This window comes from Mytilus californianus, unplaced genomic scaffold (assembly GCF_021869535.1).
Source record: "Mytilus californianus isolate M0D057914Y unplaced genomic scaffold, xbMytCali1.0.p SCAF_18, whole genome shotgun sequence".
Lineage (NCBI taxonomy): Eukaryota > Metazoa > Mollusca > Bivalvia > Mytilida > Mytilidae > Mytilus > Mytilus californianus.
The window spans coordinates 3,494,325-3,518,365 of NW_026262666.1; the positions used below are offsets into that span (position 1 = coordinate 3,494,325).

The following is a 24,041-nucleotide window of genomic DNA, read 5'->3' on the forward strand; positions in this document are numbered from 1 at the left end:
AATAAATAATTTCACATGAGTTCTAATAGTCTGGATGCTGCAGAAGTGGTATTATAAATATCTACTTTAGCTATATACCGTAAGCAATATTTTGCCAAATACGATTCGCCCATCATATTTGCAGAAATTCCCAATAAATACATTATATGAAATAACTCGAATATTTTAACCATACGCACAGAATAGCTTTGACTATGTTGACTGTTATTCATGTATGAAAAACTATCGAGGATTTCCTGTAATAGTCTCATGAATGCATCTTTGCATGAATCAACATTTTCAAGATGGTAATAGCTCAAAAAACGAATGAAATGTGTCATTGGTTTGCAAGTATATACTGTAAAAGGATCCTTAGCGTCCTGTTGTAATTCTGGTAAAATCGCCAATGATTTGGAATCAAGGTTGATATCAAGATTTGTTAAGTTTTTTATTATAGTGATTGTCTTTTCATGTTTCATCAATTCCATTACATAATCATGTAATTCATGAAATACAACGATATCAATAGATGTTTCCACCGGAACAGGAATTGTTTTGTCTGTGAACTTTGACATGACATGAGCTGTTATGATTAATGCTTCTGGATAACGTTTATGACTATAGAAGAATGTTGCTAACAGCAACCATCCTGATATTGCATCTGAATTAACACCAATCAATAATTGACTAAGGTAATAATGTATTTGAAGTATTGTAGTTTGTTGATAGGCCTGCAATGCATATTTGGTATCTCAGATACGAAATGGTGTGCATCTGCAAAAAATAAGTTAAATATGCTTCTCGACAAACAACTTTTAGAATGATGTAGAATGTTCTTTATCAATCTGTAAATATTCCCTTTCGCCCTTCCAGACGAAAAAAGATGAATTGTTGCTTGTGCTAGTATGGTTTTTACGCTTAAAGGCCTATTAATATTACAAGGAAAACTCGAGTAATCATGGAGAGTTTCTGAAGATGAAAAGCATCGAATGCCTTGCTGATACACCATTCTGAAGAAGACCGACCAATTCCGTTTTGTTACTTGTGTCGAACTGGGAATAGAAAAGATTTTTGTTAGGAATAAAATTGTGAAATAGTGTTAAATATTCTACACAGTATAACAGTTTATGTAGGCATGCCATAAAATATGGAATAATGTTGTCTGGTCGCCAAATTGACGGATCTAATTCTTCAGATATCCAAAACATTAAAGTGTTAAGGGAAATATGAGCACAATAACCCATTTAAACCTGGAAACTTCTCTATTATTTCTTTCAGTAAGATTTTCAATAAAGCATAGCACAGTAACTTGGTATGACAGAATGAAAAAATCAACATCTTTTCTGCAACTGAAAACGATATCCTCCATTCAAAATTTTCATTCTTGGATCCTTTGCAACCGATGGGGACAAATAAGACGCCTAATGATGTTATTTGTGAAATAAGATCAGATGATGGCCATTCTGTACGTGGTCTACTGACCCATGGTTGCGCTTGTGATATCCATTTTTCACATTTGATGATATATGCAACATCAAGCTTTTCTACATCATCTGATATACATGGACCATGAAGATTCTTTAACATTCTCGATTGTATCTTCATTCGACATATGACAGCCATTTTTAATGAGAGGACATGTACACCAAAATCAAAATCTGAGTTTTTTAGTAACGTTGCTATAGTCTTGAATGGAAATTCATCATTGGGTACAAATCAAGCTATGGACATTTAACTTATACCATTGAAGTTAGTGATCTTTACCTACCATTTCTCTGGAAAATGCCTGTACCAGGTCAGGAATATGGCAGTTGTTTTTTACTTGTTCTGTTGATTGATAGCAATTCATTTTGTCAGTTTTCATGGACTTCCCTATCATAAATTTGCCTTTGAATTTGGTATTTTTATTAACCTTTTTTTTCAGCTGGTAGAAACAAACAACTATCTTATTCATGAAATTATCTTCTTTGTTTATAATATCAGTGGTATTCTAAAATTCATTAAAAATCATATGCAAATCATAAGTTAGCATGCTATAAAATTGAAAAACATTGAAAGAGAAATTCGTCAAATTATAACATTGAAGTAAATAGTTTAATAAAAACATTAATATATATATATATATGCAATTCAAATCAACAATTAATAAAAAAAAATCCATGTTATAGCCATGCATGCATGATATTGATAAGGTTTCTAGGGAAATGAATGAGGAGGTTCTTGCACTGACCTAATCCCAGAAAATGCAATCAAATTTTCCCCCTGATATTCATAAAAAAACAATTTACCAGGACAGGGATATTTAAAATATTATTTCAAAGGAACAAAAGATGACTGTTCTTATTCTTTAAGGTGGTTTTTTGAAAGATCAGTCAAGTACAAAATATGTATATATATGCATGTAATTGAAATGATTATTAGATCTCTCAAACGAAATGACAAATGAATGAATGACTGCAAGTTTGAAGGATAGTATTATTAGATGCCCCTTAGGTTTAGGGAGATGAAAGTAAATACATCTTAGTTGTGTGATTTGCACCCTATGCACTAGAAACCTTAAATTCATAAACATCTTTTGAGGCCAAATTCACAAGAGTTTTCTTGCCCAGTGGTCGGATTGGCAATTGCCAAATTGTACAAATAGAAAATAAACAAAATTGGAAAATCCAATACTGAAGGCTTATTCCTTACAATTATCTTCACAACAATGAGTTATAAATTCGTTGGGGAACTTTGCTGTAGTTTCAAAATGGATTCCACAGCCTGATTTATCGAGGGATCGTAAATAATAGTATTTGCCCCTTCAACTAAACTGCCTGTTTCACCATCTTCAATAACTCTATAGACCAAATTATTGTCCTCTGTGTAAATAATATGAGAGCCTTCTCCTATGCTGTATGGAATTTCTACATATTTAACCTCTACGACACTTTCTTCTGTCTGTGAACTCTCATCATCTCCTAATGAAAAATCAACCTGATTAAGTAATTCTTGTTCTGTTTCTATAGAAACCGTGTTTGTTTGGTCTGTCAATAGATTCTCATTCTCGTTTTTGACATCTCTTTCAGACAAATGCCTTTCTCGCTTAATCGGTATTTTAACAATATTGGGATCATCCATGTTCATGGCTGCTATTGAATTATAACCTTGAGTTGTGCAATTTTCAAGATGTTTTGTGGAGGCAAGATGACGCCTTAGTTTATATGGCGAGCTTGCCTTGAATGAGCAGATTTTGCACATGTAATTCTTCTGTCTGCCAAAATGTGACTTTCTGTGTTCATTCAGCTGTGAAATTGTTGGAAATCTATTATTGCAGAGGTCACAATAATGTATCTTATTATCAATGTGAGAACTTTCGTGTCGTAAGTATTCCTGATGACTCGATGAAATACGATCGCAGAAATTGCATGGATAAGTTTTTAATCCTGCCTGCTCAGCAATTTCTCTGTGTTCTTTCAGAAAATGATACTTTTTGCCGCCTAAACACTTGAACTTCCTGCTACAGTGATCACACTTATACCTTACCCTGTCATGGTACCGAAGCCGATGCATTCGCAATCCTTGTGCCATCTTGAATGACATTCCGCATACTTCACAAACAAAGTCTTTACTATCTTGATGAAGTCTCATGTGATTACGCAGAGCAGATTTTAATCGAAATCTTTTCTGACAAACTTTACATGAATGTTTTCTTTCTTGTGTATGAACTGATCTGTGCTGTAAAGCCGTCGCAACTGAAGAGAACACTTTTCCACAAACATCACAAATTCCTGGTGTTTTCTTCGGCTTCTTATTTTCTGTAGTCTTTTCATGGTCTTGTTTCCCTTTTGTGAGGGGCGGTCCTGCAACTTTATGTGTTTCTAGCATATGGCGTTTGACATATTTAAGCATACGAAACTTTTTACCACATTTCTGACATGGATACTTTGGTTCACTGTGTATTGGTAAATGATTTTGAAGTCTGTTTTTAGTTTTGAATTGCAATTTACAAACGCTACATGTCAATTCACTGATATCTGTTTCAAAGTGATCACGTATATGTGACTTCATGGTTTGAACAGTTTCTCTTTTATTTTTACATATAGGACATTTAAATTTCCCTTTTTTAGCAGGTCCAGTGTACCTCTCAAGAACAGCAGAGTCATGATCGTAAAGCTCATGACGAACTCTTTCCATTGAAGAAAAGAATATTTCATCGCATTCTCTACATTTAAAATTTTCACTTTGTACTTCAGGCTTTTCACAAACGACTTTAAAGTCTTTGGCAAAATTATGTTCTCTTATCAAGTGACTAGTCAAAGTAAACTTTTTCTTGAAAGTTTCCTGACAAACTTCACACTGAAAAACTTCTTCATTTCTATGTTTTCGTAACATGTGGCGTTGCAAATTCCACTTCTTCATAAATGTTTCTTGACAAATTTCACAGGATAATGGGGAAGATGATATAATGTTCTCTTCAGCCTGCTCATTTTCATCAGCAAATCTTTTATTACTGTTCAATTTCAAAGACAACTTATCAGCAGACAAATCTGAAGTTTCTACATCCCCACCAGCAGCAAACTTTGCATCCAAAGAATCTTCAGTCTTTAGTACCGATACTCTTTCCATTTGACCCGGCATAATCTGACTACCACTACCATTGACCTTCATTACATCATCAGATAAATTATTTACTGCTAAATATCTGTCTATGCTAGAATTTGCTTGGGCTGGTTGCTCATTATCACAATCTTTTCTTTTATCAGCTGAAACTTTAGAACAACAGCTTTCAATCATGTGACGACGGACATATTTCATCATCCGAAATTTCTTTCCACAATTCTGACAGGGGAATTTTGCCTCTCCATGCGTTAGCATATGATCTCTTAACCGCACTTTGTTAATGAATTGTAATTTACAAACATTACAAGTGAGGTCTGTTACATCTATAGTAGTGTGCTCAACGATATGTGTACGCATAGATTCTTCAAACTTCATACATCGTCTACATAAAGGACATTTAAATGGTTTAGCACAATGATCTATCATTTTCAACATTACAATAAAGTTGTGATCATTTACTTCATGCCGAACCCTCTCCAATGAAGATGACATTTCTTTATCACACTTTCTGCATTTAAAGATTCCCTTGTTTTCGTTCATTCTGTCTTCACAGTGGATGGCAATCCCATAAGCCCAATTTACAAATTTTTCATCGGAATCATTTGATTTTAGTTTGTCCTGTTCATTGCCCTTATAGTTGGTGTCTTGTCCATTGTCTTCCAATGGAATGTCCTGTATTTTGTTCTTATCATTAGACTCTTGTACGCAGCTTTCTACTTTGATCTCTTTTTCGTTGTCAGTGACCTTATTACTCCATCCATTGCCAAAACCTTTGATCTCCTGGTCAATGTCATCATCTTTATTGTGCTGTGCACTGTTTATGTTCTCGACATCCTGTATATTTTCACTATCTGTAGTGTCCCGAGTATTGTTACTTTTCTTGGTGTACTGTCCAGTGTTACGCATCTTAACATCCTGTTTATTTTCATTATCTGTAAGATCCTCCTTATTGTTATTCTTCTTGCTTTCCTGACTGGTGCCCTTATCCTTGATCTCAACTTTTATTTCTTTCACGATTTTTTTCAAAAGAGAAGACTTGTTTGGCATTATTTTTTCATTTGTTACTTCTGATTTATTAAAATTAGGCTTCTGTTTTTTAAGAACTGAACTTGTTATCTTCCTGGAAACTGAACTCTGTATTTGATCAGATGATTCATCCAACCTAGATTTTGTTACGGAGACATTTATAGTTTTCTCCTTCCCCGTTGTTACTGATATTTCATTTCCCAGCAACCATTTTGGTGTTTTTATTTTCCTTCCACTCCTTGACATTGCATTTTCTATTTGTATGGTGGCAAGACTCGTCATGTCTGAAAAGAAAGAAATGAATGAAATAAAACAATTGACAATGTTAAACTAAACAATACCTACTTATATACCATGAATACTGACCAGAACTGTATGATATAGTAAAAAGTGTCAAGATTGCTACAATGTACTGTGTGTACAGTATAGAACTGTAGAACAGAAACATAGATTACATTATCAAGTGTATTTCAAGCTTTCGTATTTGTTCTTTTTATTCAAAAGGCAAACCAATAGTGGTAAAATAGTAAAAAAAACAGTCCTATTTTCCCCATTAAATCTTGGAATCATTATGACATTACAATTTGGTCAACAGTCATTCCTAAAGTTTTGTAATACTCAAAATGTAAAAGACTGCTAAAAAACTGACTGGACCAGTAATGCTTGAACAACAAGTAAATCTGTGAGCTACTGCTCACTGTTGATACCCCGCCGAAATATTTCGGTAAACAGGAAGTTGTTGAGTGATGAACCTGAAAACGCATCACACGGTATAGCTGACTTATATAAACCCTGAAACCAAATTTCAGAAATCCTTGTCAAGTATTTCCTGAGAAAAATATGACGAAAATTTTCAACTTGGCTATCATGTGTAAAATAATACAAGTGTTTGGTAAACAGGAAGTTGTTTAGTAATGAATCTGAAAACGCATCACACGGTGTAACTTACTTATATAAACCTTGAAACAAATTTCAGAAATCCTTGTCAAGTAGTTCCAATGCGACGGAAATATTCATGGGACGGACAGACTGACGGATGGACTGACGGATGGATGGACTGACGGAAGGACAGACAGAGGTAAAACAGTATACCCAACTTTTTTAAAGCGGGGGTATAATTACTGGACAAAAAGACCTCTTAAGTCCAAAAAACCTTTGGAACCTCTGGGTCAATTACACGTTTGCAAAAAAATAGTATGAGAGCTTTCTGACAAAGAATCTCAGAGGAATTGCTTTCACAAGGTGTCATTGTAGTTGGATAGTAAAAATCTACCTCCATGAACTCCAACAAAAATGGTCAAATCAAAATGACAGCTTTTTGTCAATAGTGTCAGAGATGTTTGACTAAATTTGTCAAAGTAGTTTCAGAAGAGAAGGTGTTTGTAAAGGTTAATCAAAGTGCTTGTAAGCAATGAAGGGTACAGATTGCTTTAATTTATCAGTGGGAAGTAAAATTAACATTGCATTGTATAATTAAAAGCATTGGTTGTAGTTAATTTAACTACAATTACAGACAAAGGAAGATAACTCCAATTTTCAAGATTACTTAAACAATGACATCATTGATATTTTTAGAACAGATCTTAGATTCCTGCACCTTGCACACATTATGTTATTTTCATGCAAAGTTTAACATCATTTTGTAACATAAATATCTGATCAAATATTTCATTGATAAATTTCTGGAAATGTCCATGGATAGAATGTATAGAATGTTATGAGCAATGCACTATATTTTGTGTATATCAAAAGTAGTGATCAACCTTGGAAGATATAGATATCAAGTCAGTAACATAGGGTTTTGATTGCTTTTCATGCAATCTTTACCCAAAAACAACAATAAACAACGGACACCAAGTGATGAGAAAAGCTCACTTAAAGGGCCAGGTGAGCTAAAAAGTCAACCATGCCTATTGATATCACATAAGAAGAACACATGTTTTTTGCAGAGCATTAAAAAAAAAAAAGAAAATGTTTGTCAACAAATAAAAAAAAAAAATTGAGGAACAAATTCCACCTCCAAATTTTAAAATCTCTTAAATGCTCGTTAAGCCTTGAAAATTGAACTGTGTCAAGAGGAGAATCATAAAATTCAAGGCAGTGGTAGAATCTATATTCATACTGTATAATGTATATGGATAGTTACTTTATAAATCACATCTGGTATGCCTGCCAATGAGACAACATTCTATCAAAAGAAACAAAGGACAAGGATGTAAGCTACTGACAATTGTTTGATCAGACCCATACCATAGAGTAAGCTATGCTATTTTTTTTTTAACTTTCTGTGTAATTAATTTCTTGTACATTTGACGTTTTTTAGCTAATTGTGTAGTACATGTAGACATATGCTGTGTGTTTTATAACTCTCTATCTTGCACATTTATCATTTTTTTATACGTTCGTTCCTTTGATATCTTTCTCCTTTTTTTTGGTAATACATTTGTTTTTTTATGATTGATGGTCTTTTTTCTGTTTAATTCAATAATAAAGAGCTATCAGTCTTTTGCCATCCTCTTTAGATCTATGAGTTTGACTGTCCCTCTGGTATCTTTTGTCCCTCTTCCTGTAGCTTTGTTTTTTTCAGTTTTACTATTTAGTACAGTTTCTGTGGAATGAAATATGTGTCAGATGACATCAGTATGATGCAATTGTTGTAAACACAATCCTGTCCTCTTTTCATGGATTGTGACATCACCCAATTCTACTTATCACTGAATTCAAACCGTTAGCAACACAATGGAGCAGGATATGCTTACCACTCTGGACCACCTGAGATCACCCAAAATTATTGGTTGGGTTCATATAGTTCAGCCTTTAGATTTCTCTGTAATGTTTTGTAAACTATTGTTGGTCATTAATATTTTGTTTGTTTTTTCGCCATGTTCAGGGGTGAAATTGGTCTCCAACCAAAAAAAGCGGATATGGGGTTCCCAGAAGTAAAAATATGGTAAAAAAAGAAAAAATGACGAAAAAACTTGAACTGAAAAAGGAAAAATCTGCAGATCCACAGATAACTTTCATCATTGCATGGTTTGCTCAGTTTCTGTTTTAGACTTGTGAGTTTTTAATGTTCCAACAGTATCTTCCACCTCATTTTGTTACTACAACATTAGTTTTCAGTAAACTGTTTTTGAAAATGACCATAAGAAAATAACACAGCCCCTATGTAAGTGCAAATGAACATCTTCCATAAAACAGGACTTTATTGACATAAAACATTTCTTATTACTTTCATCAAGGTAACAATTTTCAATAACATAATTATTTGTCATAAACTGTAACTAGAGGCTATAAAGAGCCTGTGTCGCTCACCTTGGTCTATGTGCATATTCAACAAAGGACACTCTCCAACACTGTAGACAAGAATAGAATTCATGACAAAAATCTTGGTTTTGTTGATCTTGTATTGCTGATCATTTACACTTTTTAGTTTCTATCTTCCTGAGTTTTTACTCAAAACACAAAAGAGGGTAAAACAATCCTCATCTAAGGGCAATCACTCCTATAAAGGGTGACAGTCTACATCTATATTGGCAAAATTTGACTTGTTCGTAGATCTTGCCTTGTTGATCACTTTTGTGATTTAATTTATCTATTATAATTTTTATCATACAAGGCAAAAGGCAAGAAAATGGTAAAAATCATCATTAAAGGGCAAAAACTCTAAAAAGGAGTCGTCAAGACGATTTCCTCCATATTTTTCTAAAGTGTAGGTTTTGTTTTGCCGATCAATTTTTCCTACCTAAGTATATATCTATCTATTTTAATATTTAAGATATAAGGCAAAAGAGAGGTGAAAGATACCAGAGGGACATTCAAACTCATAAGTCTAAAAATAAACTGACAACGCCATGGCTAAAAAAACGAAAAAGACCAACAGACAAATAATAGTGCACAAAACACAACATAGAAAACTAAAGACTAAGCAACATGAACCCAACCAAAATCTGGGGGTGATCTCAGGTGCTAAGGTGATCTCAAAATTGCAAAACAAGAGTGCACACGCTGATATGTCTAGCCCGCTTTACTGATCACGGATTTTATATTGATAGAAATATCATATAAACTTAACATGATCCAAGAAAATGAGGCCAAGGTCAGATACACCAAACAGGAAATACATGTACACCTTACAATCATTCTATACACAAAATATAGTTGACCTATTGCTTATAGTTTCTAAGAAACAAACTTAACCAAGAAAATTTAACATTGACCAAAATTTCAACAATTTATTCTCAAGTTTCAGTTTCTTTGTCTTATAGTGGCCTGAAATTTATATACAATTGTTAATTATTAAGTCCTCATAAACAGTAAGGACTTATTAATTCAAAATAACTGTATAAAATTGTTGCTTTCTACTAGTAGTTGAAACAACATTTTTTGTTTAATCTGCTTTGAAAAGTATATTCTGTCTTTTTTTCCTTTTTCAACATATTTTTAGTAGTCATTCTGTTGGTAGCAGCACTGTACAAGATTTTTATTGTGTGGTTTAGTTTTACAACAAACATGATTGATTGGTGATTGCCTTAGGCTGCATCCTCAGAAAAAAGCTATATTGCGTCTATACAACATACATGTATTGTCTTTATAAGCAAAGGAGGAAGTTTGTGTGACATAAAACCGGTTAAAACACAATGCATTTTGTGCCTTACAATCATTCTATACACAAAATATAGTTGACCTATTGCTTATAGTTTCTAAGAAACAAACTTAACCAAGAAAATTTAACATTGACCAATGAACCATGAAAATGAGATCAAGGTCAGATGAACCATGGCAGACAGACATGTACACCTTACAATCAATCTATGAATCAAATATAGTTGACCTATTGCTTATAGTATCTAAGAAACAAACTTCACCATGAAAATTTAACATTGACCAATGAACCATGAAAATGAGGTCAAGGTCAGATGATACCTGCCAGACAGACATATAAACCTTACAAACATTCCATACACCAAATATAGTTGACCTATTGCTTATAGTTTAAGAAAAACAGACCGAAACACAAAAACTTAACACTGAGCAATGAACTGTGAAAATGAGGTCAAATTCAATAAAACCTACCAGACTGACATGTACATCGTAAAATATTTCCATACACCAAATATAGTTGACCTACCGATATTACATAAAAACTTAACTTTAACCACTGAACCATGAAAATGAGGTCAAGGTCACATGACACCTGCCAGTTGGACATGTACACCTTACAATCATTCCATACACCAAATATAGTAAACCTATTGCTTATAGTATCTGATATATGGACTTGACCACGAAAACTTAACCTTGTTCACTGATCCATGAAATGAGGTCGAGGTCAGATGAAAACTGTATGACAGGCATGGAGACCTTGCAAGGTATGCACATAATAAATATAGTTATCCTATTACTTATAATAAGAGAGAAATTAACATTACAAAAAATCTTAACTTTTTATTCAAGTAGTCACTGAACCATGAAAATGAGGTCAAGGACAATGGACATATGCCAGACAGAAACTTCATAACATAAGGCATCTATATACAAAGTATGAAGCATCCAGGTCTTCCACCTTCTAAAATATAAAGCTTTTAAGTAGTTAGTTAATGCGCCGCCGGATCACTATTCCTACATTGTATGTCGAGCTTTCTGCGACAGAAGTCGCAGACTCGACAATAAAATGGTAAAAAATATCATCAAAAGGTAATAACTCTAATAAAGAATCTATTGACGATTTCTACCATGCAGACTTATTTTTAGAACTTGTCTTGCTGATTATTTTTGCATGTAAAGTTTCTGTCTATCTATCATAGTTTTCAAGATAATAGGCAAAATTGAAAAAATGGTAAAATTTGTCATTTAAGGACAATAACTCCTATAAGAAGTCGTTTGACAGTTTTTACCTATATGAACAATTGTTAGAGCTCAACATTCTGAACATGTTTGCTTTTGTCAGATTTTCCCTATATATAACAGTTTTCAAAATAATAGAAAAAACTTCTTTTTAACCCCTATATTCTATTTTTAGCCATGTCTGCCATCTTGTTTGGCAGGCGTGGGTCATTGGACAAATTTATAAACAAGATACCCCAATGATGATTGTAGCTCAAGTTTGGTTAGATTTGTGCAGTAGTTTCAGAGGAGAAGATTTTTGTAAAAGTTTCAGACGATGACAACAGAAGACGACAAACGCCAAGTGATGAGAAAAGGCCTTTGGGCCAGGTGAGCTAAAAATCAATGTTAAATATTTTTCTAATTTATGGTTTCATCATATAAGAACATGTTGGTAATTTTACATTTTTTAGCCAATCACACTGTTTTGGAGTACTCTTTGGATAATACCAAAAAACACATTAGATACTCAAAAGGTGTATTTGAGTCCCATGCATAAATTACAAATAACATTTTGTGTTCACTGGCCCAGGTAAGAGGAGGGTTGACAATTGTCAAACATGTTTAACACTGCCACATTCTGTAAGTGGGTGTTAGATTACGTTTTACATTTGTCATTTTGGGTTTTTATAACTTGTTTTGAAGAATGGGTTTTTCTCATTGTTGGTCTACCTATCACATGTACATATGTATCACAATACCTTTATTTGGAGACGTTGATTTAAGGTCTTTTTCTGTCATTTTTTGCTTTTTGTCTGTTGTGAGTGGTCCCTCTTGCTTTCTCTTTCTGTCTCTTGCTATTTTCTTTTGGTCCTCATCGTTGCTCTCATCTTTCAACAATTTATTCTCAAGTTTCAGTTTCTTTGTCTTATAGTGGCCTGAAATTTATATATAATTGTTAATTATTAAGTCCTCATAAACAGTAAGGACTTATTAATTCAAAATAACTGTATAAAATTGTTGCTTTCTACTAGTAGTTGAAACAACATTTTTTGTTTAATCTGCTTTGAAAAGTATATTCTGTCTTTTTTTCCTTTTTCAACATATTTTTAGTAGTCATTCTGTTGGTAGCATCACTGTACAAGATTTTTATTGTGTGGTTTAGTTTTACAATAAACATGATTGATTGGTGATTGCCTTAGGCTGCATCCTCAGAAAAAAGCTATATTGCGTCTATACAACATACATGTATTGTCTTTATAAGCAAAGGAGGAAGTTTGTGTGACATAAAACCGGTTAAAACACAATGCATTTTGTGCCTGTACCTTGTTGGGCCATCAGGATCATAATTTCTATTGTACTGTTTGCCTATGATTGTTTATGGTTTTTTTTCATTTTTGGAGGAGTTGGGTGTTGGTGGTGGTTGGTCTGGTTGTAATTATAATTTCAGTTGGTTTTCGTTACATGGTAAACATGTTAAAAGATGAAAACAAACATTTCCCAAACTTAAATAAGCTTCCTATTACAAATTTCAAATTAAAAGGTGCATAACACATGGAAATATCAACTTCGTATCAAAGTCTTCTAAAGTTCAAAGGGGCATAACTGGGATTTGTCAAAGACAGGATGTACTTCTTACATGCACATCTTCATGATCTGATCTGATAATGCATGAAATTTCTTGAAATCTGATGAAGCATGTAAAAATAGTTGCATTCATAACATTCATACTAAATAGTATAAATTTTCCAAGTTAATGGGCATAACTCAGTAAATACTACTACAAATGCAGGAGTACAAGTTAAACTGTGAGATATTGCTCACTAATAGCACCCCAGATGTCACTAAAGTATTCTGTAAACAGGAAGTCAATGAGTAATGAATGCAAAAAACAGATCACACAGTAAATTTGACACCAAATGTCAGCATGCTCTGATTTGTAGTTCCTGAGAAAATTGTGACGAAATTTTCATACACTACATAGCCAGTTTGTGTACGAATATATACAAATGTAGGTAGTCGGTAAACATGATAATTGGTATTTGATCAGGGATAAATGTGAAAATGCAAAACAAGGTAAAGTATGATCACATTAAACATATTTCAGACATCTCTAAATTGTAGTGCCTGAGAAATATGTGACAAAAAATGCATTAGACTGACAGACAGAAAGACACCAGTACATCCCCTCCAGCAATGCACTGGTGTAAAAAAATTATTCATGCTGCAAAGCTGACACATCATAATCTGTGACTCAAAAGAAAGTTTATTCCTATATACCCCCACCACTTCACACCCCAACTAAATTTTCTCAGGCATAATTATAAATTTCACCTGACAGAAACTCCTGTAGTTCTTTCAGAATATCTAATCCTGCACACTCCACACTTTGCTGTAGAAAGTTGTTCCCAAGCTGTGAAGCAAAAGAAGTCATCGTCATGGAACTAGTATCCAGTGTAACTGCCAGTAGCATTTTACTTGTTGTTGACCTTGACTGGAAAAAAACAACAGTGTTTAACAATATGTAATATATATAATTGTGGGAAAACCTTAATTTAGTACAAATGTAATATGTAAATGCAAAACAATCTTAATTTCTTTAATATATCTATTGTTAGACATGTTGTTTAAAATGACAATTACAATAAAACTATGTATAGAAATTCTTACTACATGTATCATTTTCATACAAAGTGGAATTAAGTTCTAATAGGATTATAAGTATGCTTCATTTTAACACCTTGTACTTTCACGACTTGATTGTGGTTTTCTACTGCAGTTGGTTTAAATTTCTGACCACTTAAATAGTTTGGTTTGTTAAAACAAATTGCAAATTGGGCAAAATTTTGAATAAACTAAAGGTGGAGAGCAACACTTATAGTCAGTCAAGTCACAGTAAGACAGAATTTTTTCCTTTCTAGTAAATCTATATGTGTCAAGTCAAGTTATTATAGTGACATTAATAAAGTATTCATCAAACTTTGTATATTTGTCCCATCAAACAAGTCATTTGTAAAACAAAATTCCTTTCCAGTACTGAACAATTGAATGAGTTTTATTGTTAAACCCTTAATAGTTTAGGTTCTATTATTCAAACCATGATTATTACATATTCAAGGAACTGGTCTTTATCAAATTCTTCTAATATGTCTGTTTCCATGGCTGCAGTTATTGTTGTTGGTTCTTAATTTATCTGAAATTAAAAAACAAGGAAATATATTACAAGACAAGAATTCAAAGAGCTTAATAAATGTCATGAGGCTAATATAAAAAATAGAAGATGTGGTATGATTGCCAATGAAACAACTCTCCCCCAGAGACCAAATGACACAGAAGTTAACCAATATAGGTCACTGTACAGCTTTCAACAATGAGCATAATCCATACTGCAAACTCAGCTAAAAAAAGTCCCCGAAATAAAAAAATGTAGAACAGGTAAAATGAGAAAATTAACAGCCTGATTTATGTAAAAAAAACAATGAACAAACTACAAATATGATATTATAGGATTAAACGCCTTTTTAAAGGAATTTATTGGTGTATAAACTCGACCAATTCACTCACAAACAAATAATGTTATGTTTGTGAGTGACTTGGTCCAGTTTATACACCAATAAATTCCTTTAAAAAGGCGTTTAATCCTTATAATTCTGTAAAAATGGGAGATAAGGATTTTAATTTCCCACTCCTCACCGCTATCACACGTAAATTGTATGTTTGTGTGATTGAATTGGCCTGGCGCATCAATAAATTTTGTGGTAAACGCAAACAAAAAATGTACTCTATGAAATTTGCTATCTGATAAAAAATAAACTACAAAAATATCTTATTATCATCCAAATGAATGTTTTGTGTTTATTTTTTAATTTAACGATTAACGTGAAGTGAAAATAAATATGTTTAACATAGATGCCATCTTGTTTACATTGGTTACAAAAAGTAGTTCTGTCAACGCCGTCTATCGAAAAATAAATAACGTCAAGAGCAACTACCGGGAGCCCTCTCGACCAATCATATAAACGTATTCCCTTATATGCAAATCATATAAGAATTATACAGCAATAAACAACAACCATTGAATTACAGGCTCCTGACTTGGGACAGGCACATACAGAATGTAGAGGGGTTAAACAAGTTAGCGGGAGCACAACCCTCCCCTAATGTATGTGTTGTTCCTATTACAAACATTGGGTAGGCAGTAGATCAACAATGTCAGCAAAAGGTTTTTTCTTTTTCTGAATGATAATTTACCTTCTGGATTTTAAATGCAGGAAACTACTTAACAGTGTTTGTTTGAAAACTTTATGAACTTCAGAAGATGTATGTACATCACTGTACATGATGTACATGCAATTATAAGTTGTTTTTTTTTTATCAACATAGATATTCATTGTTATGTTTGTGTGTGGTTTTATAAGGAATTGTTCAATTATAATTTGCTTTAATGGATACAGTTATGTGGGATTTAAGTAATTACCCCCAAAAAATTATCGCTTTTTGGATTTAAAAAAAAATCTATATCTTGTACATGTTGTACGTGCATCATTGTTTGTTCCTAATTGTTTTCTGTTAATTTTACATTATTACATGCGCAGTAGTCAATACAAAAGGAACGAAAATATCAGCTGTTGACAATAACAATGTCAACCATCCAATAATCAAAGAAAGAATCAATTTCAACATGGTCAAGTATTGATTTTCCAGACTGGTTGTATGTCATTTCAAAAAAACAACTTTTTACAGTCAGGGATATAACTCTATAGGGTTATTACAAGAAATAACTTGCATGTGTTATTACAGATATTTTTATAAGTTGTCTACTCTTTAAACCTAAAATTTTATAAATCTGTAATAACATATGTTTGTTATTTGTAAAATAAATGATCAACATTTTAATTTCTAGCGGGCTCTAGGGAACTCTGGAAACTTTGTGCAGAAACTAAATGCATAGCCTTGATAACTAATTTTTGAATTAAATTAATACACATATCATTAACCATGGTAAATCAATGAGACAAGACTTTTAAGTGAATAACTTAGCTGTAATAACAAGGCTTAGTTATTAAAGGCATGTAACTTATTATATGAGACACTTGGGAATTACTGGGAAACTTGCGCAGAACCTCATTACATGCTCTGGTCATTATTTCTTACAATGAATTAAAATAAATTGTAATTAAGCATGATGTATGTCTGAGCAAATGCTTTGGAGTGATATAGAGAAACTGTAATAACACCCTTTAGTTATTACAGGCCAATATTTTCTGTAATAACATAGGTGTACTATGCATGATTGTCAAAATATGAACTGTTATATCTTTCTATAGTTAAGTATACATAAAGACAATAGTAATATCAATGGAACCTGTATACATTTTAACAAAACTAATGATGTATATTGTCCTTTTGAAACATGTAGCATACATATGTTATCACAGGTCTTTGATTTTTTAGTCCACAATAACAAACATATGTTATTTTTCTTTAATAACCCTATAGAGTTATATCCTTGACTGTTTTATTAATTATTTTCTTTCACTTCCGGTACTTGTTACTTAAGAAATACAGTACAAATTTCGCGAAAGGCTTCCCAAACTCCGAACACCAAGTTTTTTCTTGGTGTGACACCAGGAAACTGCTACATCCCTCCATAAATTCTCGGAGAAATTTGGGAGTATTCCCTCCGACTTCCGCTACCTTTTGTTTATTGTATTAGCGACATCTCTCCCAGTCCGGTGTGACGCGGTGTCACACCAGGTAATTAATTGCCCTAATCCTTCTGATCTATACCGGCACGCGACAGTCAAGGTATGTGAGATTACTTATGTAATTAAACAATTGTATTTCCTGTCTATTGATAATCAGGTTATATTTCTGATTGCTTGAAACAAATAAAAGATTTAAAACCAAAACGTTGTTGTTAATTCTTTCAATTACACTGTACATTTAAAAATAGTTTTATTAAAAAAAAACTATATTTGATTTTTACCTCGTTTTTTTTCTGGTCAGTAAATTAATATTTAATTTACAAAAGAGACATACTTGTGTAAAAAATAAACGGAGACTTACGCTGAATAAAAGTGGGCAGTTTAAAGGAAAATTACATGTCTCAAAGTTTTGTATACAAGTAAAAAAGAAAATATTATTCACTATTCGTTATGCTAATAAGTCCACGCCATTTTCATTTTACGATTACATAATTGCTTGGAACAAATTAAAGATTTAAAAGCAGAATGTTGTTGTTAATTCTTTCAATTGCATTAAAGTTTTATAACAAAAACTATACTTGATTTTGACCTTGTTTAAGTTCATCGGTAAATTATTTTATTTACGAAAAGAGACATACTTGCGTAAAAATAAACGGAAACTAACGCTGAATATAAAAGTGAGCAGTTTAAAGAAAATTACGTGTCTCAAAATTTGTATATGCAAGTAAAAAAGAAAATACTATTCACCATTCGTTATGCTTAATAAGTCTACGGCATTTTCTCTTTACGATTTGTTGGCATTACTTTAGGATAAATAATTACATTTCGGCTACAACAGGAATACTTCTATAGCTGCATCAACTCGTCGTTGCATAATATTCATTTACGCACAATGAATGTAAACTTGTGTGTTGTATAAAGGACAGTGATTTTAATTTTTTTTAAAAGAAATTAATTGCCGTGGGAATACCATACACATCTCAGTGATCAGCAGTCCGTGGTTGAACTTTGAACTTGACTTCGCTCACAATATTGAATGCTAAAAATAGTGACATCAATTTTGTCCACGAGATTTTTATTTGGCGGGAAATATTATCATGTAACAGTAAACTCAGGTGACCTTTCTGGATGACCGTGGGAAAATTCATTCGGGGTTTAAATTTGCTGTTGAATGATTGACATTTGTATGCCTTAAGATTGAGACTCTAGAAGGTCCTTTTACAATTGATTAACCGAAATCTAAAATATAATCCTTTTCTGAATAAACGAACACCAGCCTTTTAATTTTACGTTTCTCAGTCAACACAGGACATAAACCTGGACATTATTTATACGTCCATGGTCAACAATATACATAAATGGTAGATGAAAACAGGATGCATGTCGTTCAGTTCCTGTTGGGCGTTGGTAGAGATCCTCTGTGAAAATGTGTAGATCGTAAAAATCCGATCCACATTTTTTTCTCATATTTCTTTCTTGTAGAACACGATATACAAATACATCATTTTGTTTTAAGCCAGTTGATATTTATATATTGAACAATTAATGAACCGGATATTGCTCACTGAGTAGGTCATAAAAGATTCTAATTGTAGTAAAATCGTCTTTGTTGAAAAAACAAAATTATGACCTGACCGGACTATAATAAAAATACAAAATAAGTGTTTTATTCGTATTTTTATACGTTTGTACGTTTTATTTCAAATGACAATGACATGGGGCAAATACATACAAGAATAATTATCTTATTTTGAAAGAAAATGTCACATTTTTATCTGTCAAAGAAATGAAATTTTAATACCGTGTTTTAAAGCACACAGGTGCAATCAAGATCGATTAAATGTACAAAGGTAATAAATCTGGCTAATCCGATTATGTTGTCACGCGTCATTAATTTTCAGTACATCCGATGGGCAATAAACCAATTAACAGCCACGCGGTGTTGGGAGAGAATCTTTGGAGGAAATTGGGAGTATAATCCGTGATTCGCGGTGTGACACCGCTACACTCCGAAATCCGTGATTAGAGTTCGCGATTACAAACTCTCTGTGCGTACTGTACAACAACAACAAAATTTGTTACTTCATAAGAACATGATGAAAATTGCCTTTTTGTTAGTTTTTCGTCCATTTATTGTATTAAACATGTTAAAACGTTATATTCTTTTACCAAATCGCTTGACAAACATTGTTTATTTTTGTAATTTTTCTTTGTCCAACATTGAAATGTTTATACGAACCATGAATCAGACAGACGTGAACCAACTTTTACCAAAATCTGCATTTTTAGGAAAATAACCACAGAGACACAATGGTACAGCTAACAGAAGAATAATGATCCAAAAAGTGAAAAATATACATTACTCATGCATTAACAGACATTTGGATTGATCTCCTTCATTAAATGTATATATTTTAATGTAAATATTTTTTTAATGCACTGTTTCAACATATTCAATTTATGATTTAAGTTGCTTTAAGTTAAATTTATATATCTTTTGAATGAGAAACATTCAAATTTTGTTACAATTATGTATTTGAAATTATGTTTACAATGGAGATGAGTGATACCACTCATACTTGCCAACTCACATGATATTCGCGTGTAATACATGCTTTTTCGACAGTTTACACGCGAGAATTTTGTCACATGGCGTGTACACGCTTTTAATCACTTTACACGCCATTACACGCTTTTTCGTTGCTTTGATTTTTTGGTCGTTAGTGAGATCACGATTCACTGGTGTTTTCATTAATAGACGATAAATACCGAGAATTTCAAAGTAATTGTTGAGTCGCCATTGTTTATTTACGATATGGACGAACAACAAAAGCCCTTCACTTCAGGTAAGTTTGTAAGTAGGTTTTAAGATTTTGTGTCTTCTTTCTCTCAAATTGACGTTGGGGAAATGTCCAGCAGAAAGAGGTCACTTTCTGGACCTGTACTGTCTTCTAAAGAATCTAGTGCTAAGCAAAAACGATACATGTGTACGTACCAAAAAAGTTGGGAGTCCATGTTAAAATGAATCAAAAGAAAGTGACCATGGGCCATTGTCATGATTGTGCACCCTATGTCATTCTCATATTTATATTGGATCATCTGCAAAAATTATCAATCATTTGCAATCATAACAACATGTGTGAGAGGATGTAACTATTTGATAAAGCATTCAATGGTATTCAAATTATAAAATATTTTGGAATTTCTTTTTCAGTTTCAAATCTAGCCAACAGATTTCCACAGGCCATATGGGAAGGGAATATCACAGAACTGTTGGATCAGTTCTCAGAGTACCAGCTGTCTGCTGATTAACTACCCAGTTTTGACCAGACAATAGCAACATATATAATTTGTGGGGAGCAATGGCAGACGTAGATGACATTTTTAATGGCAAAAAAAACGTCATGACATTCTTTCAAAGCTTGCTATTTAAACGTTAAAGCTATTTTAGTTTTGCCAAATAACAATTCTGACTGTGAGAGAGAATTTTCAATTATAAAGAAATTTACACTGAATTATGATCAGAACTCAATGATATATTGACCATGTTGACACTGTGTGCCTTGTTATCATGTAATAGTAACCAAACTGGCACTTATTTTGAATATTTGCCTAGTAGTGTTGTTTTGAAAGCAGCAAAAATAGGCCACTGTTGAATGCAATAAAAGTTTACAGTAGAATATTGTTTTTTTTTATATTAACAAATTTGTATAATGTTCATTTTAAAAAGTCCGCATCTACATCTCGCGTTTTCACACGCTTTTTGACATGTCATGTCATGTCATGATTTTTCATTGTCAGAGGTTGGCAAGTATGGATACCACTGAAATTTAGAAATTTTAGTTTTACTAAAATACATGTAAGAAAGTAAACAAAAGATCAATCATGAACAAATAAAGCTCTGTACTGATATGGAATATAGGCATAAGACATGTAAAATGAGGATGATTTATGCATGATTTCATATAAAAAGAGGAATTCATAGTAATGCAATTATAAATAACAACCAATAGTTGGGTGGTTGCTGTCAACTGGAAATTTCAACTGATTATCCAACACAATTTATATCTTGGCAATGCGCTTATCCAAAAGTATTTAATTATATATAATTAATGATCCTCAAAATTCATTTGTATAGAGAATTGGTCAGTTGGAATTTTGATGTTAAATTTTTTTATGCATAATCATAATTTAATTTGCAACTTTTAGTAAAATTTCTGAAAGAACAATACTGTATTCACTTCTATTGTGCAAAAAATAAACCTCTGCCCGGTAGCAGCACCTCTGAATACAAAAGATTTTATGAAGATTTTGAGAAGTTCGTCCCAGTTGACCTGGGCTCATGTGGTGGAAAACATGTCATAGATGTTGACGTAAAGGTATTTACTTTGCATCGTCAATGTTTTCCAGGAAAAAGCCCCTATTAAACTTAACTGCACCTCGAATAAATTACAACGTTATGTTATTTCATTTGGTTTAATGCCGTCACGTGGTGACCCCCCTATGGACCCCTATGGGTTAGTAGATTTCATATGGGGTTCATTTTGTCACATTTACTATCAATAGTGACGTCATCAATTAATGCTTTTGTGTTTCATTGCTTTTTTTATATATACATGATATAATTTAGCAGGAAATAAGTCCTGTGTGCTATAAATTCGTTATAGGGTTCACTACTGACCCCTACGGATCCATAGAGGGTTAGTAAAATCGATAGATTTGGCCTTCGGCCTCAACCCCTATGGATGTTACTAACCCTGTATGGGTCCGTCATTCCGGACCGTAGGGGTCAGTAGCAAACCATATATAACTTATATTATTTATAGTAGGGTGTTATTGTTTTTATTTGGAAGAGTAGGTGCCATATGGGACACTTAACATGCATTATTGACTAAAGGACTCAGAATTCTAGCTTAGTCCCTGTATTACTCTTATTAGTCTTAACATTTTTAATTTTTTTCAAAGGGAGATAATTTGTTATAGCCAAATTTGATCTTTCATGGCCAGATCGAAAAGTATAGCTCTAATTGAAAATATACATACTATGGGATTTATAACTATTTAAGATTTAGAGATCAAAACTGTTTTTTTTTTTTTTTATTTTCTAAGATTGGCGGGTCAAACCAGGAAAACATCTCTGCACCTCTAAATTAATACAAATAGTTACGATATATGGTGCTAATGTGTACTGTGTGCAATGTAATCATATAAGTATGTTTAAATTTTTATACGATCAATCTTCACACCTTTAAATTGTTAAATCATATTCCTATAGTCTACCTATATCATGTATATTCAACATTAATCGAGAAACCTAAGATCCACATCATTTCCAATATGGCGGACTTCTACGAAGAAACAAGCGTGCCCAGTATTGTGTACTTTCGTCCCAAAGACATCTCGCCCTATAAATAAATTCAAATTCGACAAAGTCAAACTTATTTCAATCGAAAAAAAATATTAATGTTACAGTGACGTGTAGACTGAAAAGTGTGGTGGCAAATTCTGAAAGTGACACATTCATTTTTAAGGAGCCCCAAGGGTGACTGGAGAATAGAAATATGGTCACTCTTGGTCTCCTCCTGACCAGCAGGAAAACCCTTGCCAAAGTGGGGCGTCCGTTTGGTTGTGCAGGATATATATATTCAAAGCCATGTCTGGTCAGGATGGGGATGCTTAATCCGATGACTTGTGTAAAGAGAGTTTGCGACGCCCTCTGCACCCTTCCAACAACTCTTTGAGGGGTCCGTAGGTGGCCTGTTGCATGACTAAATTTTGGTCCCTTTTCAATTTACCCTCATTTTCTAGTGGCAGTCCAAATTTTCAGCCTTTATCCTGGTCAACCCCCACTACAGGACCTACGTATATACCTATTGTATGTATTGTTAAAGTTGTTCTAATGTCCTGAACATGCATACAATATTTGCCACTGGACATTAACTTACAATCAATCTATCATCGTTGAGGAAACAACAGGCATAATATTGCATGAAACAATGCATTTAAACATTGTTTCAAAACATGCCTATACAGGTTAATCATCTGTATTTTCCAAGTTAAGTTAAAACAGAGACATATAATTAATACACATGTGTATTTGTTTCTGGTAAAAAAGGGGGGGTGAATTAAGTTTTTAATCTTACATTGAACTTTTGATGTGGTTCTCTCATTTATCCATTACAATGAGGCCAAGGTCAGATGACACCTGCCAGTTCGACATGTAAACCTAACAATCATTCCATTCTCCAAATATTGTAGACCTATTGTTAAAATAGAGACATATACACATGTGTATATATGTTTCTAGTTAAAAAAAAAAGGGGGGGGTAAATTTTTGATCTTACATTGAAATTTTGATGTGGTTCTCTCATTTATCCATGACAATATAGTGTCTGAGATATGAACTTGACCACGAAAACTTAGTCTGGTTCACTGATCCATGAAATGAGGTTGAGGTCGAGTGGAACTGACAGGCAAGAGGACCGGATCACTATCCCTATGTCTAGCTTTGTACAACAGAGCTTGTGTCGCAGGCTCGACAAAAATCATCATTAAAGGGAAATAACTCCAATAACAAGTGGACTGAAGATTTCAGCAATGTAGTTTATTTGTAGATCTTGTTTGCTGATCATTCGTGCTATGTAAAGTTTCTATCTACTACTGTTTTCAAGATAATAGGCAAAAAGTGGAAATTTTTTATTAAAGGGCAATAACTTTAATAAGGAGTCGACTAATAATTTCGGTCATCTGAACTTATTTAGGCCGTACTTTGACCTATAATTGTTAAACTATTTTATACATTGTGACTTGGATGGAGAATTGTCTCATTAGCACTCATACCACATCTTCTTATTTATATTATTTGTAGAACTTGTCTTGTTAATCATTTTGGCTATTTCT

At 33.0% G+C, this 24,041-nt stretch overlaps 1 protein-coding gene across 2 annotated transcripts; it reads right to left on the reverse strand.

The window, feature by feature from the left end:
- Positions 1 to 2,058: 2,058 nt before the first annotated feature.
- On the reverse strand, positions 2,059 to 22,486 carry LOC127726571 (zinc finger protein 62 homolog). Of its 2 annotated transcripts, none has more exons than XM_052233986.1 (5): positions 22,422 to 22,486; positions 14,543 to 14,626; positions 13,768 to 13,927; positions 12,195 to 12,371; positions 2,059 to 5,891 (listed from the first exon to the last, which is right to left on the reverse strand). In XM_052233986.1, exons 2-5 carry the CDS (start codon positions 14,591 to 14,593, stop codon positions 2,692 to 2,694), a joined length of 3,588 nt encoding a protein of 1,195 aa, XP_052089946.1. In that variant the 5' UTR covers positions 14,594 to 14,626; positions 22,422 to 22,486; the 3' UTR covers positions 2,059 to 2,691. The 2 variants fall into 2 exon arrangements, with proteins under 2 accessions (XP_052089946.1, XP_052089945.1); XM_052233985.1 differs by having other exon boundaries at positions 22,388 to 22,486.
- Positions 22,487 to 24,041: the final 1,555 nt, after the last annotated feature.

Bases quoted from the DNA above. Each gene is read 5' to 3' on its own strand.
- LOC127726571 (XM_052233986.1), bottom strand. From the start codon at position 14,593: ATGGAAACAGACATATTAGAAGAATTTGATAAAGACCAGTTCCTTGAA. The intron at 13,928-14,542 runs GTAATAATCATG...GTTTTTTTCCAG, and splicing joins AAGACCAGTTCCTTGAATAT to TCAAGGTCAACAACAAGTAA. The intron at 5,892-12,194 runs GTATTGTGATAC...CTTTCTTTTCAG, and splicing joins ATCAACGTCTCCAAATAAAG to ACATGACGAGTCTTGCCACC.